Raw genomic sequence first — 14,434 nt, 5'->3', positions numbered from 1 at the left:
TGCGTCAGCTGTATGAGTAGCACAGTCGCATTTTTATCACTTGTCACTATGCCTTCTAACAAGTCATCATCATCTCCTAGCCGTTTTCGACCACAGCGACTGCGTTCTACCGCTGAGAGCGTCGCTGGTGCGCTCTCAGGTGACTGATATAGCCAATTTTTGCAGCAAATGTACGACCACACTCGTTGCAAGTCAGCACCCCTCCGACATAATTGTAAAGTATGGCCGCAGGTGGTCTGGCCTTCAGCTCGTCGCGCTTAGCGTCGAGTTCTGTGAGCCGCCTGGCTTCAAACTGACGCACCTGCGTCTGCACAATATGCCTCCAACGTGGACGGCGAAAGTGACAGGCATAGTGACAAGTGATAAAAATGCGACCGTGCTACACCCACTGACGACCAAAATTTTAAACAGCAGTACCTATACAGGGTGTTTATTTAGTCACCCGCAATCATTTACGGGCTGAATAAATATGTCATATTAAGAAACTTTTACTATGGTACATACCAATCCCGTAATCGCGACAATATAAACTCCCATAGAAAATATCAAGGTCACACAGGTCAAATGTATGAAAAAGCCAGTTTTCGGGGTTGGTTCCCGCGATTTCGGGGTTCGTCTCATAGTAACTGTGCCTCAGTATGACCTATATTCACCCCGTAAATGACTAAGTAATTTAACAACCTGTATTTTCAGAGTTAAGATAAAAGTTAAAAACCCGCACGATGGCCATATCTTCCTACGCAAGTTTCGCGCGGTGCATCATATTTCTTGCTTCCTTCTAATTTTATGGTTTTACGGTCTGTCTTGTAAAGGACTCAATAAGGCTCTATGAGGACAACGACGTGCACGTGACACCCTTACATTTGCTATGGTGACCGCTTATCACCAGGCCTATATGTAGGCCCAAATAGTTTTTAAAATTCGAAAATTAAAAGCATCCTGTTAATGGTACACGTCCTCGCTCGACGAGAAGCAACCCGCGTGTGTTACCGGCATTAGATCCATTGATCTATGACGTACATTGCATGTTAGCTGACGCAACCTTACCCACATAGTTTTTCATAACAAAACCGGTCAAGCGTAGTGATGTGCAAGCTTCACTACATCGATAAATAGTAATACATCGAAAATGTTCGATAGATTGTGGTATTTCGATAGGAAATGGAATATATTGACTATTTTTGTATTAGAATATCAAGTAAAATTAATTCTTAGTATGAAAATCCAGATACATATTTTTTTTCGGAAGTATTTTATTTGTGTTGATGTCCGAAGGAAAGGAAGGAGCTAAATCGTTTCTGTCCGTGGCTGTCGTTATCTAGTGAGCGAGAGGGACACCGCTATAGACTATTTGTTACTAGGTACCGACGTACCGACTACTAAACTAAAGGACCGAGACCGATTAAGAGCGCTTAAGATGAACTAGTTCCTAGCGGTCCGTGGTGGGATTTCATTCCTTTTAGTTCTTAGAATAGAATAGAATAGAATATCATTTATTTCAGTATAAGTACACAGTTATACAATACATATAGAGGAAGAAAGAGAAAAAATGACTTATAACTAACTTGTACACTGTATATAATTATACTGAAAAAGGTGAACACTCAGCATAATGCCAGGTCCTACTGAAGTAGTACGCTGACGCTGGTCTTCCGTGGACACCTGTAGGGAGCGTAGTTGCGCGCAGCTACCAACTACAGTTAAGTTACTGAGATAACTATAATAATTACGACGGTAAAAAACAAAGCGGCAATGAAGCAGTTGACATCATATGTTAGCATGACTATCATGGTCCAGAAAATATATATATATATGTACCCAAAATAATAATATAAATAATTAGTTACAGTACTTAAGATTTGTAATGGCTTCACTCAATCACTCTGACAATAGTTTTTGCTTAGAGAGAAGGTAACTTTTTACTTTTATTTTAAAAGACTGCAAAGAAGTTAGTTGCTTAAAAGGTGGTGGTAGGTTGTTCCAGCATTTTGTGGCGGTGTACTTAAAACTGCCACGAAATGCTGCAGTTTTGTGTTTGGGACACATGAGAAGAGTAGATAATCTCTGGCGCTGCAAAAACCGGAGCTTCTCATGCAGGTAACGAGGTGCTTGAAACTTCACGATCCCGAACAGTAGGCAAGCAAAGTGGAGAGAGCGCCTAGATTCCATGTTCATTAGATCGCTTCTGTTAAGATAGGGAGTTACGTGAGTTCTTGGTGGAATTATAAAACAATAACGTGCACAGGCATTTTGGACTCGCTGAATCACTTTCTTTGTGTGAGATAAGAGGCAGGAACCTACAACTGTGTCAGCATAATTAAGTTTTGATAGTATCAGTGATTCGCATAGAGTAATTCTGAGCTCTATGGATAAGTAATTCCGAACTTGATATAGAATCTTAAGCCTATAGAAACAGTTTCTAGCAACATCACAAACATGATTATGGAATCTTAAGTTTTCGTCCATGATCACTCCTAGATTTTTCGCTTGTGTAACTTGTTCAATGTTGTTATCTCCTATTTTCAACAGCGGTACAAACTCGTTGATTTTTTGCCTTTGTTTATTTGTGCCTATAACCATAAATTTAGATTTTATCGGATTTAAAACTAGGTTATTGCGTAAGCACCAATCAGCTACACGGTTCAGGTCCTGATTAATGGCGTCTACCGCGAATATGGTTTTACTGGGTTGACATGGCAAATATATTTGTAGATCGTCGGCATAGATGTGATAGCTACAATTCTTTAGACATTTTATTATATCCGCGCTATACAGAATGAATAATATTGGTCCTAATATTGAGCCTTGTGGAACTCCGCGAGGAACAGGCGAGGCTACAGAACAGCTACAAGTGCCACTTTCACTGCACAGTTCAACCTTTTGAGAACGGTCTTTTAAATAACTAGAGAACCATTTCAACGCAACGAAGTCAAATCCATAGTAAGCAAGCTTGGATATAAGTAGGTTGTGATTAATTGTATCAAACGCACGCGAAAAGTCTAGTAAAACCAATAACGTTCCGTTTCCAAGATCTGCCTCTGATAAAATGTCATCGACAACATCTAGAAGTGCTGTAGCTGTACTACGACCTGCTCTAAACCCGGATTGTTTTTCAGGCAAGATCCCGTTAGCATTAAGGTACTCTGTTACTTGTTGACAAACGATTTTTTCGATTACTTTGGACAGAAATGGTAAAATGCTGATCGGTCTGAGATCTTTGTAATCAACCGGGTTATTATTTTTAGGGATTGGTTTGATTCGAGCTTCCTTCCACATATCCGGAAAAACTCCAGTTTGGATGGACTTATTGACTAAAGCTGTAATAATATTTAGGGTATGTGGTAGTGTCAGTACGATCATGTCGCGTGATATGCCATCTGCACCTAGGGCATTTGACTTAATTTTCATGATAATTTTGGAAACAGTATCTTCGCTCACCGGCTTTAAGCTGAATGAAGACGAGCTGAAGCGGTTAAATTCATAAAAGGTAAGTTCAGAGATCGCGACACTATCATTTCCTGGGAGAGTAAGGAAATGAGCATTTATTGAATTTGGGTCATTTAAATTGGGAGGAAGGTTACTCTCTTTTGAATTGAAGCTAACAATATCACGTTTAATATTTTTCCATAGTTGTCGAGGATTTTTTGAAGTATTATTAATTTTATGTTGAAAGTATGCCTTTTTTTCAGACCACAAAGCCTCATTTACGACACCTTTTAGTTGCTTGTAATACAGTTTATGGGAATCTAATTTAGACGTGCGAAATTTAGAGTGAGCTTCATCTCTCAGTCTCATCATTTCCCTAACCGTAGGTGTTATCCACGGGTAGCCTTGTTTTTTAATTAGACATTTTTTTATTGGAGCAAATGAGTCATAGATGTACAGTATGTACGCATTAAAAGCTTGGACGGAGTCGTTGATATTATCGTTTAAAAGTCGAACCCAATTGAAAGATTTAGTAAAAGCATTAAATTCATTCAAAGCGATATCTTTCAAAGGTCTGTACACTATCAACTTAGGCAACGGCTTGGGTTTTCTGACGCATAAGTTGCAAGAGATAAATGCATGGCTGCTAAGGTCTGGGATGTGATCAACCTTCAAGTTGGAAACGCTACAATTGCTGCAAATAAGATCTAATATTGTCTCAGAGTGATCTGTGAAATGAGTTGGGTTAGTAACATATTGATTGAGGCTCATGTTGTGTAAAAAATTTACCATTTTTTTAGTATTCGTTTCGTCAGTAGAGCTCATATCGATATTAAAATCACCCATGAGAACAATATGATCAAATGTGGAGAAAGCACAAACGGACTCAGTCAATGCGTCTATAAAGGTATCAATATTTAACCACGGGGGGCGGTAAGCGGTACCGATCGCAAGTTTCAGGCCATTAAGCTTAATACTGATCCACATTTGTTCCACTAGTTCTTCGGTCCTGACCGATTCAAGCCTATTGACGATCGGTTTGGCCTAGTGGGTAGTGACCCTGCCTACGAAGCTGATGGTCCCGGGTTCAAATCCTGGTAAGGGCATTTATTCGTATGATGAGCATGGATATTTGTTCCTATTTAAGTATTTATAAATATTTATATGTTATATATATCTTTGTCTAAGTACCCTCAACACTTTATTGAGCTTACTGTGGGACTTAATCAATTTATGTAATAATGTCCTATAATATTGATTAAGTATTTAAATTGATTATTTATTTCAGCTTGACGGTTTAAAATGAGAGCGCAATTTCATTTGCAAGGAAGCGGCTTTTTCTTAAGAATTTTTATTAATGTACCTAGTGTACTATATTAAAATAACGGTAGGTACGTTTATCGATTAATCTTATTGGCTACTAACGAGTAACCATTCATAAACGATTCTTATATTGGCTACGACCCATATAAAAAGCTCTCGACTGTGGCACATCACTACACCGATGAACCGCGACCACTTTCACTCGCAATGTTTGTTTTGCCTCTACTAACCATTTAGCACTATTAAGCCATAAGATTTCCACGTTATCCTTAACTAAAACGACAACTTTGTATGGAAGGTTGAAGGCGGTTACGTCGTTTTGGTATTAGCGATGCAACAGGTCAAATAATTCGCTTTCCATGCTTTCCTGAACTGAAACGACGGATTTGTATGGAATTTTGAAGGCGGTTACGACGTTTTGATAATAGTAAGGCAGTAGGTCAGCTGATCACGCGAATGGATTACTTTTGCGGCGTGCAAATAAGTATTTAGAATTAAGTATGAAATATGAATTTCTATCAACTATTTTTTTATACCACGTCGTTCGCAAATAAGCATACGGCCCGCCTGAATAGTAATAAGCAGTCATCGTAGCCTATGGAGGTCTGCAGAAGTGTTACATGCGCTCTGTAAGCTCCTTTTTTTAAGAACCCCATACTGTAGCCCCTAGGGAAAACCTCGGCAGGGAATGAGCACAGCCGGAGAGTCTGCGTGAGGAAATTCCTCTTAAACCGCACAGTGTTTAGGCTTATAATAATATTTATTGTCCTGAGGGCAATGTTATATGTCGATCTTTTGCACATTGAGCTTAATACGAGACCGCACTTTGTAATAGAACACAATGCTTCTAGATCTAAGGTAAATGTATGTTTCAACGAACTTTCCAAATGTGTCCGGAAGGGTGTGCAACAAAGAAGAATAGCGGTGTGTTGTGAAGCACGTCATCCGAAGATGACCACGACATGTCAAGAGTAAAACGACTAAGAAGAAGAACCGCGGTGCGGGTTCGTACCTGGTGCAGAGGTTGGCCATCGCTATCCAGCGCGGTAACGCGGCAAGTGTGATGGGCACCTTTGCACCCGGTGCAGCTCACGGAGGTCTTTTAGAATAAGATAGTTTATTTAGCATTGTACTCGTAGTTTATTTATATATTATTGTTTTGTGTGTAGAAGAAGAAACTTACTTACCGAAAAACTACCCAACTATAGTCCAATACTGCAACTATGGTCCACAAGTTCAAAAGGAAATTAAGTATCTATACCAATGTTCCTTTTGGTTTACTCCTAGTTTTACCTTCCATTTCTAACATACTTTGCCTTAGAACTACAAAAATAAATAATAAATAAGAATAATAAGAATATTCTTATTATTCTGATTCTTATTATATTTGGATTTGATTTGATTTTAATGTACTTACTAACCCCTAGCTATAACGATGGTACTAACAATGTTTGATGGAATTTTTATGGTTCTGAAATAAAAATATTTTATTTTATTTTTATTTTAAAAATATAGTAAAATACACACCTGGACGAGAAAAATTTAGTTTATTTGTGGACCATAGTTGGGAGCTTTGGACTATAGTTGGGTGGTTTTACGGTAAATATCTACATACTAAACATTACTCAGGACCATCTGGAGGATTGTCTTCCTGGTATTAGCTTACGATCCTTTCACCATCCCGGTCAAAGGGGCGGTCAGAAGCCGGGTCAAAGGGCTGCACTTGACCGCTTTCGCCACCGGTCGCTGATTAAAATTACGTCAGTTCGACTATCACTAGAGACAAGACATACGGGCTCACGTTGCGGACGGCGACGACGCGAGTTAAACCACAGAATATGATATGATATGATATGATATGATTTATTTATCTCACAATATACAATTTCACTTAAAACTACGCGTGGTAAATTCTTAGGAAATAATATTGTGATTGTCAGTTTGAGAATAAGGCATAGTACTACCGTCCAGAAAAGAAACTTCCTACAAAACCGAAGTTAGACAGCGATTCAGGGACGAATCATGCTGTCCCTTTCTTATGTATGGTACTATCCTTTTCAGCTATTTAGGGTTGTTTAAAATTCAAGTCATTATCTTATCCTGTGGTCATACACGCAAAGGGAAGTCAAGTTGTGCCAACCCTAATAATTGCCCTAATAAAACAAGCGGCGCAATATGCTGTCCTAGGCGAGGGCTACATATTTGCGCCGTTTGGCATCAAAACTCTGAGACCACAGAGGCCCAGAGCGAAACCTCTGTTGAAAGAGATATCGCAGCGCCTTGTGGATACCTCTGATAGATAGATAGAAGATTAAACTTTATATACACAATATAAAGTTTAAATCATCATAAAGAATACAAATTATTACAGGAACAAAATAAAAATAGCACAAAAGAAAATTGAGACAACAAAATAGGCATAATTAATAAACAATAAAATAAAATAAAAGTACCTACCTACATACTGTGTGCGTTGCAGCAGGACAAAAGGGTCACGGCTCAGTGATACTCTTCACTCTTTCGATAGTTTTCACTTTTTCTCTGGTGAAAAGAGGGCTGGCAGTTCCTTAGGCTAAGCACTTGCCATCAAAAAGGGTAACGCTGCCAGTCTTCTAGGCACCATACCACATAGTGAAGACCTGGGTAACATTTTATATTTATAAGTTCATTTTAAGTTTTATAATTGTTATATTTTGGATTAAAACTACTTAATTTTGTAGATTTATTTTATTGGAACTCAACAATACACCAGACACGACACACCCTAGATTGGTTACTAAGTTGTTCAAAACAAATACATATATCTTGGCATCATTTATAAATAAATACACGTTCAACTTGGCCTACGACATATAACTTGTGACATAAACATTATATCTTAACTCTTTAAATATTACATATACATATCTTGGCATCATTTATAAATAAAAAACAAGTCTAACTTGGCCTACGATACAAACTTAACTATAATTACTTTCGACATCCTCATTACATTTCACGCATACCACAATAATATAGATAGAGCTTATTTATTTGTTTTGTACTGGGGTTGTAACGAGGACCCGGTCTACTTCGGCAGGTTGGAATATCAACACTAAAGACAAAAAAAAAACGCTTTACTTAAAACCTACAAATATTTCACCTACTATTAGACGCGGCGTTTTCCCGCGAACCTCTACGTCGTGAGGTAAACGCGGTATTACGTGACCCGCAGTGAAAGCCCGGCCGCCGCGACCAGCGCACGCGATGACCAGCTAGACAACAACTGGATCCGCTTCCCTTTATTCTTGGTAAGTTACTTTTGCATTCAAATAAAGTTTTCATTCATACAAAAATACATTGAAATATTACTAAATTAATTACAGTAATATCAATAATCAAAATATAAGATTTTGATGCCCCATATAAATAAAATAAAAAAACAACAGTTACAAATATACCAAACATACAAAGAAATGAGTCCACATAAATATAAATTTATAATTTAAATACAGACAGTCATAAATTGACTCATAACTCATAATCGCACTTACAACCCCTCTGGTGTTGCAGGTGTCCATGGGCGGCGGTAATCGCTTACCATCAGGTGATCCGTCTGCTCGTTTGCCTCCTCTACCATAAAAAAAAATCATAAGTAGGTCAATTCGGTCCCAGGTATTTTGTATCATTATGTCGTTTACAAATAAAAGGTCCCTTATTGACAGTCGCTGTAAAAAATTTAAACTATTTTTATTGACAACAGGTGATGTGGTTGTAAAAACTTGCGTCCCCAATTGGATACTGTTAGCGATCGAAGTTCCCAATAAGTTTTTATAGCACAATCGGAATAGAACAAACCTCGAAATCTCTTGGACAGTCCCGAAATTTGGTATGTATGTAAATAAAAGGCCCCTTATTTTATGTAGAATAGAATAGAATAATATTTATTCAGACAACACATCAATTATTACAAAGAAGATAATACATTAATAACAACAAGAATTAAAAAAGAAACAGTGGAGGTTGAATAGTACAGAACAGATAAGGATGTGACGCTGAAATGGTCTCCACTCAGCATTGCAGTTGGCACGACTAAGCGTTGTCAACGGCGCTGGTTTTCTGTGGAGCCAGTGAGATGAGCGGAACGGCATACTGCGCGACTTGTGTGACAGATAATAATAAATAATCAGTTATCAATAGGCAATATCAAATAAAAATACTTATAAATAACAGCTAAATAATAATAATAGTTCTTAGGGTATTATGTCCATAACATTTAAAATTTGGGGACGTCGAGGAATCGCAGCCGTCTTGGAAAATGTGTACCATCCTGGAAAAAATCGCGTTTTACTCGAAATCTACGTTACCTAGCAAATATGGTATAAGACAGCATTTGTACATGATCTACCCCAATATAAATATTTTACTTAGAATTTAATTAGCTTTAATGTTGTCTTACATTATATTTTTCTAGATAATAAATTTTTCAATGAATAAGGGGCCTTTTAATTATATACATAAATAAATTCAGGACTGTCCAAGAAATTTTGAGGTTGGTTCTATTCCAATTATGCTATTAGTGGAGCTCTTTGTATGAAATTTGTTTTCGATCCAACATACAATATTTTTTTTGTTTTGCGTTGTTATTTACCCCCTCGTGCTAATATTTTGGAAGTGAAAGATTCCAAAATTGAACCACGAGGGATAAACAAACTTTGCCACCTAGTGAAACAAAATTTTTCACCGCTCCAACGTGAGGAAAACATTAACTGTAAAATATCAAACACAATCAATCCAAAATTAATGTTATTAAATATTTGTCATTCAAAATCATCATTTGTGACTGCAGTCAGAAAAATGTCCCAGTTTGACGCTTGCCATAAGGACGCCTTGACAGGTTCTACGTATAAGATACAATGAAATCTGTCAGGTTTGGCCTAGTGGGTAGTGATCCTGCCTACGAAGCTGATGGTCCCTGGTTCAAATCGTGGTAAGGGCATTTGTTCGTGTGATGAGCATGGATATTTGTTCCTGAGTCATGGGTGTTTTCTATGTATTTAAGTATTTATTAATATTTATATATTATATGTATCGTTGTCTAAGTACCCACAACACAAGCCTTATTGAGCTTAACTTAGTCAATTTGTGTAATAATGTCCTATAATATAAAAAAAAATCTCGTCCTTATGGCAAGTGACAAAGTGGGACGTTTTGCCAGCCGCGGTCACATTTAAAAGTCTATTCTAGCAGCCAACGTAAGGAAACAACTCAAAATTTGCAATTGATTGCTTTGCCATACATGTGGATAAAATGTAACTTTCTCATAACACTATATTTATTTACAATAACTAATACAATAAATAATGGATATATACAGATGATTACCCTAGGAGTCTCAGCGTGCACAAGTTTTTTGCAGAAATCGCGAAGTGTCTATAGTTGACGTAACTGGTGACCGAAGAGCTAGCGGCTTCTTCGCACAACGCGAAATTTTTGTATGTAAAACTCACTTAAATTTCTTCGTATTGGTTTATTTTGAAGATTAGTTTTATAATTCGTGGGGCAAATTAAGGGATACGAAACTATTTGTTAGTAAGTAGTTAGCTATTTGTATGCACTACCATATTTAATATTGATTCGTTCAGCAAAATACTTGCATTAACAATTTTATTTACAATGACAATATACATAATGGATATAACGTATACAGAGGTATTACTATAAGTAATAGCTTAAATCTAAAATAGGCCCTTGAGGCATTGTACCAAGGATGCTGGCGGCATTTCCTCGTTGTATCGCAATACTGATACGTTGTGCGAGCCGCCAGCTCTTCGGTCACCAGTTACGTCAACCAGACGTTATTAAAAGTAAAAAAAATTAATAAACAAATAGACTTTCTCATCAGTTTTTGAAATACCGAGAGAGCCTAAGCTGCTCTGGTGAAAATAAATATATATATTCCCATTATTCCCCCTATTGGGAAATAAAACTGAATACTTAATAATAAAGCTTTTATTTAACTTCCCCTGTTAGTAGTATGTAAGTTTGTTAGTTAGTGTGGGTCAAATCTCGGAAGCTAAATTTGACCCACTTCCCGATTTCTGATTGAGCTGAAAATTTGCATACATATGTAAATAGGATAACCATGCATTATTGTGGTACCATCCAGCTAATCTAATAATGGAGACAGGAGGTGGCCATAGGAACACTATGATGAAACAACGCAATTTAATAGTGTTTGGGGTTTTTAGAATTGTCTCGATGAGCACTAGTTGCCTTAGTTGCCTGTGGTAAGAAAAGTACAGTCAGTATAAATATTTTCCAAAATGGAGACAACGTTTGTATGGAGAAACAGCCATCCCTTTTCCTCTTAAGTTAAATACTTAACAATAATTTTCATATACACCTCATTGATAATGAAATACTACTTTGTACTACATGCGTTCTCCGCACCACGTTTCTAACAGTACGCACTAATTTATTGGCCAATGGGTTAGTGGTGCGTAAACTTATACAAACATCGAAACATTGCGTTAGGTAACATTAAGCCGGCTCTTACGTCAGTTCGTAACGCATTCATAAATAGCTTCATTTCTATTTGTAGGCAATCATGAAATTATAAAAAGGTCATATAAAGAAATTAGGTCTATTGATTCTGTAGGCAATCATAAAATTACAAAAAGATCATATAAATAAATTAGGTCTATTGATTCTGTAGGCAATTATGAAATTATAAAAAGGTCATCCTATACAGAAATTAGGTCCATGTCAGCAATGTGGACGTATTTAGCGATGTGTTACGTCGTTTTCACATTGTCGGATTCGTTATCCGGCCCGATTCGAAGAATGCAATACGATAACGATATAAGCTCTGGTTTGACATTGGTTGCCCGAATCGAGCTGCTTCTGTCAATTATACGACATACAGTTCTCATTTAGATATCGTTTGTATGTCGTATAATTGACAGAAGCAGCTCGATTCGGGCAACCAATATCACTTTGAAGTTAGAAATATCGTATATAATAAGAAAGAATATACATACTTGGTGGAATTATTCTTAAGTAGATTATTATTATGACATACAACATTTGGAATACATTTCTTTCGCCAAATCATTCATTTGACAAAAAAAATACGATAACGTACAGTCTTTTGACAGAGACAAGATAGGTGCGACGACGAGCGAAGCGAGGAGGAGTGTGTTAGGTGAACTGCGACTTAACAGCGCCAGAACCGAATTTTTTGCATCGAACAACATTCATCTAACATCGAAAAATGTTAGATTACAAAAATAAACTTTTTATGTTTCGTATACGGACCGTGCGCGTTGGAGGGTCTGCCATCTTGTGGCCTGCTTGGGAAACATAAACATGTACATTTACATGTCACGTGTTTTCTTGTGCATAGTAGGTGCTGCCATCTTGTGGGCTACATCGGAACAATAAACATCACATTTACGCCTCGCGCCAAAAATCTGACGGCTCCTGTGCTGCCTCCTACAGTTCATGTACGCTCCCTATTAGACTTACAGTCATTCTGCTACCTAAAACATTGCGTTTTAAAAAGTGTCTGTTTAAGTTGTTGTCCAAACATACAGTTGCTAACTATTAGGTTGGTACATAATCATCATCATCATCATATCAGCCTTTTATCGCCCACTGCTGAGCACAGGCCTCTATTCCAGTACACCACTTGTCCTGATCCTGAGCTAATCGCATCCAGAAGTGTCCCGCAATTTTCCGAATGTCGTCCACCCAACGAGCCAACTGACGCCAGGGGCTTCTTTCATCCGAAAGCGGCCACCATTCCGTTAACATTTTAGTCCATAATACGAATAGAGTTGCTTAATTAAAAAAAAATTGGTTGGAAAAATGACATTCGGCAAAATGTTTTCCGGCAATGATTTAGAGAACCTGCGCACATATTATTATGTAGATACTCAAAAACAATTTCCGTAGTTTGTTCGGTAAGAGCCTATTATGTCAACATTCCTATTGTGATGCAGCTGGAAGACTACAATACCCTGAAGAGCATAATAATACAATCAAACGATCATAAACAATACCTTTAGCTTATTATTCAGTCCATCGTCCCACTGCTGGACCCAGGCCTCCTCTGAAGCACGAAAGGGCTTGGGCTATAGTACAAGCTGGCGCTGGCCCAATGCGGGTTTCCTCACGATGTTTTCCTTCACCGTAGCTAATGGTATACATATCATATAATGATATTCCGTACATAAGTTCCGTAACAACAATCATTGGTACGAGCCAGAATTTGTACCCGCGACCTCTGGATTTTCTCACTTTGTCTTATCTTTGTTGCAGAGTTAATTAAGAGGAAGCTAAATATCACCCCCTGCGATGGCCGCAGTCGCAGATATCAAGATGGACGATACGTGAGTGAATTAGTCGCACCATTCAAAACCTTTTTGTAAAAGCTTATAGTTTTGGTCATAACTCCTTAAGAACGATTCAATGGGATGGTTTTGCTTAAAGGATGACTCACGCTAGACTGGGCCGAAACTTCTGGCGCTTCGTTTTCTATGGAAAGCACCACGTGATCACCGATCAGCCGTCATAGGAAAGTGTCGGACGCTCCGGCCCGGGCCCGGCCCGGTCTAGCGTGACTCACCCTTAAACTGGCATTCGGGTCTTAAAGTTACATTCGGATTGCGCTAACAGCAACGGTGCAGCAGCGGGAAATGGGGAGAGTCGTTGTCAGTTTCCTTGTGAAATTGCATCGATGTGCTATCGCGATTGAAACGTTCGCCTCCATCTTTTTATTTTGTCAAGTGATTAACGCCCGTTTCTCGCTGCTGTAAAGTTGCAGCGGTAAGGCGGTAACTGTAGTATCAATTAGATTACGAGAAAACATTATGTTGCAGCAAGAGCGAAGCTAACGGCAACGATGTGCGCACGCCCAACCTGAACGTTGCCCAGGAGTTGCCAGAACTGCGCGCTGGAGAAGCTGAAGGCATCGCTGACTTTTATGATGGCGCTGTGCTACTGGTTACTGGGGGAACGGGCTTTCTTGGCAAGGTAAGTAGTCCATAATATTATACCTGATCATATGCTTTTCAAGTCTGAGCTACATACATGAATGAAGACATTTAAATGCCATCGGAGCGACTGACTCATTCTCCAGTCCCATTGACCACATTATTATGAAAATATATTCGGCAAATGTCTTATCATCAGAATCAAAATAAGACAAGGTCTAGAATAGTCTAGAACCTATGTATGTTAATAAAAAGCTCTGTTTTCTATGTAGGTATGTATGTTAATACTCAATCTGACGTAAAACCTCCGCCATCTTAAAAAATGAAATGTTGTTCTAGATCGTATTTTCATAGTGTGTAGATTCAGAGTGAAAGGCAAATTTCTAAAAGATGAAATAATTTTCGTATATCAGATGGTCTGGACATGAAAACAGGGCCTACAGTTTTCAGTGTTTGTTTTTGTTTCGTGATCTAGGCGCTGCTGGAGAAGCTCCTACGCTCCTGCCCCGGAATCACCACCATCTACCTACTGCTCCGGCCCAAGAGAGGACTCACAGTCGAGCAGCGGTACAAAGAACTACTCAAGAACCAGGTATATTGGTATCCAGTGTTTGTTTTGTGATGTAGTCACTGCTGGAGTAGCTGATACGCTTCTGTCCCGGAGTCATCATTAACCTGCTGTTACGGCCCAAGAAAGGACTCACGGT

General features: G+C 38.3%; 1 protein-coding gene across 1 annotated transcript in view; it reads left to right on the top strand.

The window, feature by feature from the left end:
- Window positions 1-7,913: 7,913 nt before the first annotated feature.
- LOC133533117 (putative fatty acyl-CoA reductase CG5065) overlaps window positions 7,914-14,434 on the top strand; it is a 43,134-nt gene continuing 36,613 nt past the window's right edge. Inside the window, exons 1-4 of the mRNA XM_061872076.1 lie at window positions 7,914-8,039; window positions 13,054-13,124; window positions 13,614-13,767; window positions 14,203-14,319. Coding sequence (XP_061728060.1) covers window positions 13,090-13,124; window positions 13,614-13,767; window positions 14,203-14,319 — 306 coding nt within the window. The 5' untranslated portion in view covers window positions 7,914-8,039; window positions 13,054-13,089. The remainder of the gene's footprint in view (window positions 8,040-13,053; window positions 13,125-13,613; window positions 13,768-14,202; window positions 14,320-14,434) is intronic.

This window comes from Cydia pomonella, chromosome 28, assembly GCF_033807575.1.
Source record: "Cydia pomonella isolate Wapato2018A chromosome 28, ilCydPomo1, whole genome shotgun sequence".
In the NCBI taxonomy this organism is placed as follows: domain Eukaryota; kingdom Metazoa; phylum Arthropoda; class Insecta; order Lepidoptera; family Tortricidae; genus Cydia; species Cydia pomonella.
Note: the sequence above shows the minus strand (reverse complement) of the source record. Positions and strands in the feature narration are given on the sequence as shown.